The sequence below is a fragment of the Sinocyclocheilus rhinocerous genome, unplaced genomic scaffold (assembly GCF_001515625.1).
Source record: "Sinocyclocheilus rhinocerous isolate Xijiao unplaced genomic scaffold, SAMN03320098_v1.1 scaffold60, whole genome shotgun sequence".
Classification (NCBI taxonomy): Eukaryota; Metazoa; Chordata; class Actinopteri; order Cypriniformes; family Cyprinidae; genus Sinocyclocheilus; species Sinocyclocheilus rhinocerous.
The window spans coordinates 45720-47680 of NW_015656173.1; the positions used below are offsets into that span (position 1 = coordinate 45720).

The window sequence follows — 1961 nt, forward strand, 5'->3', positions numbered from 1 at the left end:
TAATGAAATATAGTTTAATAAAAGATTCTTAAGTAAACTTGATTTTTTTGTGTGGGAAATTAATCGTTTAGATTAATCGATAAATTAGTCGATAGATTAATCGAAATAAAAATAGTAATTTGTGGCAGCCCTACTGAAGACTGGAGTAATGATGCTGAAAATTCAGCTTCACATCACAGTAATAAATTACATTTGAAAATATATTCAAATTACATTTCTTTAAGCAGTTCTTTAAAACTAATAATATTTCACAATAACGGTTTTTACTGGATTTTTTTATCAAATAAGCCTCGGTGAACATAAGAGACTTTGAAAAACATTTAAAAATCTCACCGACTCCAAGCTTTTAACCAATAGTGTAAATTCCATTTTTCTTGGAGCCTCCCTGGGTTTGTGTGAGTAGTCCTTTGTTGTTTAAAACAGTCATTTGCATATTTACTCTCTTTCTCCTGCAGCCTTTAGTAGCCACACCTAAAGGTGCCTGTCAACACCTCCAGCAGAGTTTCTTTCACACACCCGTCTCCTTCCCTACTGTAACCAACATTGCGGCTCCCAGAAACCTCTACATCCCTCAGAGAAAGCTTGATGTGAGTCCAGAGGACACCTAAGACCTTCACGCTGACGATCATCACACCTGCAGTCCTTCGCTGCTAAAAACCACTGTTCTGTTTGAGCCATTGTGTGTGCTTGTTATTTGTCTTTGAGCATTTTTATGTTTTTCTCTTTTTATACTGTTACTTTACTGTAGGGTCTGCATTCACTTCATATGAATCTGTGGTGCTTCATTCTTTTTACTGTCGAGGCTCTTGAAGGCAGGACAGCAAACATGGTGCTGTTTGACAAGTTTTTTTTTTTTATATGCTGTAAATTTTGGGTTAAAAAAAGGAAGAATGAACAAAAAAATGGTCTAAAATTCAAATTTCAGGGATTCTAGGAATTGCCAAATTTTTAAGATTTTTTTAAATTGTTGCGTGTGGCATTGCCTTAAAGTGTTAAAGTACCACAGTATATTAAATTGCCATAACTTGGCATTGTGTTATGATGTATTAATATGGGAGAATGTTAGATTAAGGGTGTTATTAAATATTGTAGATGTATTTTATGTTAATGAAATCTAGTAATATTATTATCTGCACATCATTTATTTGAACTGCCTTTACAATCTGATTTCTATGTAATAATAAAGATAAATGAATGTGCTCCACTCTTGTGTTTACTTAATAGTTGGTGAAATGTTTAGCGGAATTGCCTTCCACTATTTAAAAGTTCTTTATCTTTGTGAATGTCTTCTAGTATTGATTCATTTTAGTGAATCAGTATATTTCAATGAATCCAAAGTTCCTAGAGCTCCTTGCATTTTTGTTGTTAAACCTTTGTGATAACCAGCTTTATTAACTTGAAATGTATTTCTCAGTTCCAATGTGAAAATGACCTTTATATACTTTGAATGTGCCTTTAGAACTACTTTAGACCGACACTTTATAATCTTAATCGATTAAGATACAGAAATGCATTGTTTCATGTGGTTAACGGTTAATACATATCATATTGTCATATCAAAGTCAGTAGAACAATTAAGATTAAGCTCACCATCATCACTTTAAAGTAACCCTAACTTTGAACATAATCAAGTAAATTTAATTTGTACTTACAAACTTTCATCCAACTTTATATAAAGTGTTGGGCAATAATATAGTAACATTTTGCAACTAAAAAAAAAAAGGCACCTGTCTGTCATGTTTAGGTAATCCTGAACACCTGAGTCAACAGGTTCAGGTGAGTTAGATGAGTGTTGGCGCTAAACTGTGCAGTGAGGTCATGCTCCAGCAGCTGGTTTGGCTGTTTTTTATTTTATATGCCGGCATATAACAATGTCCCTAAAGAAGCGACCCCGGCAGGACTCGAACCTGCAATTTTCTGATTCGAAGTCAGACGCCTTATCCATTAGGCCACGAGGCCGG

The 1961-nt window shown here is 34.2% G+C and overlaps 1 protein-coding gene and 1 non-coding gene across 3 annotated transcripts in view; one reads left to right on the forward strand and one right to left on the reverse strand.

Annotated features, from left to right (window-relative positions):
- The window catches only part of LOC107719785 (transcription factor E2F8-like), a 14838-nt gene extending 13767 nt beyond the window's left edge, over nt 1-1071 (forward strand). For both annotated transcript variants that reach the window (XM_016527300.1, XM_016527301.1), the window contains one exon: nt 456-1071. In XM_016527300.1, the coding sequence (XP_016382786.1) occupies nt 456-608 (153 nt within the window). In that variant the 3' untranslated portion in view covers nt 609-1071. The remainder of the gene's footprint in view (nt 1-455) is intronic.
- An 815-nt stretch (nt 1072-1886) lies between these two features.
- Nucleotides 1887-1959, reverse strand: trnar-ucg (transfer RNA arginine (anticodon UCG)). The gene has a single exon. It is a non-coding gene; the product is annotated as a tRNA-Arg (tRNA).
- Between the last annotated feature and the right edge of the window lie 2 nt (nt 1960-1961).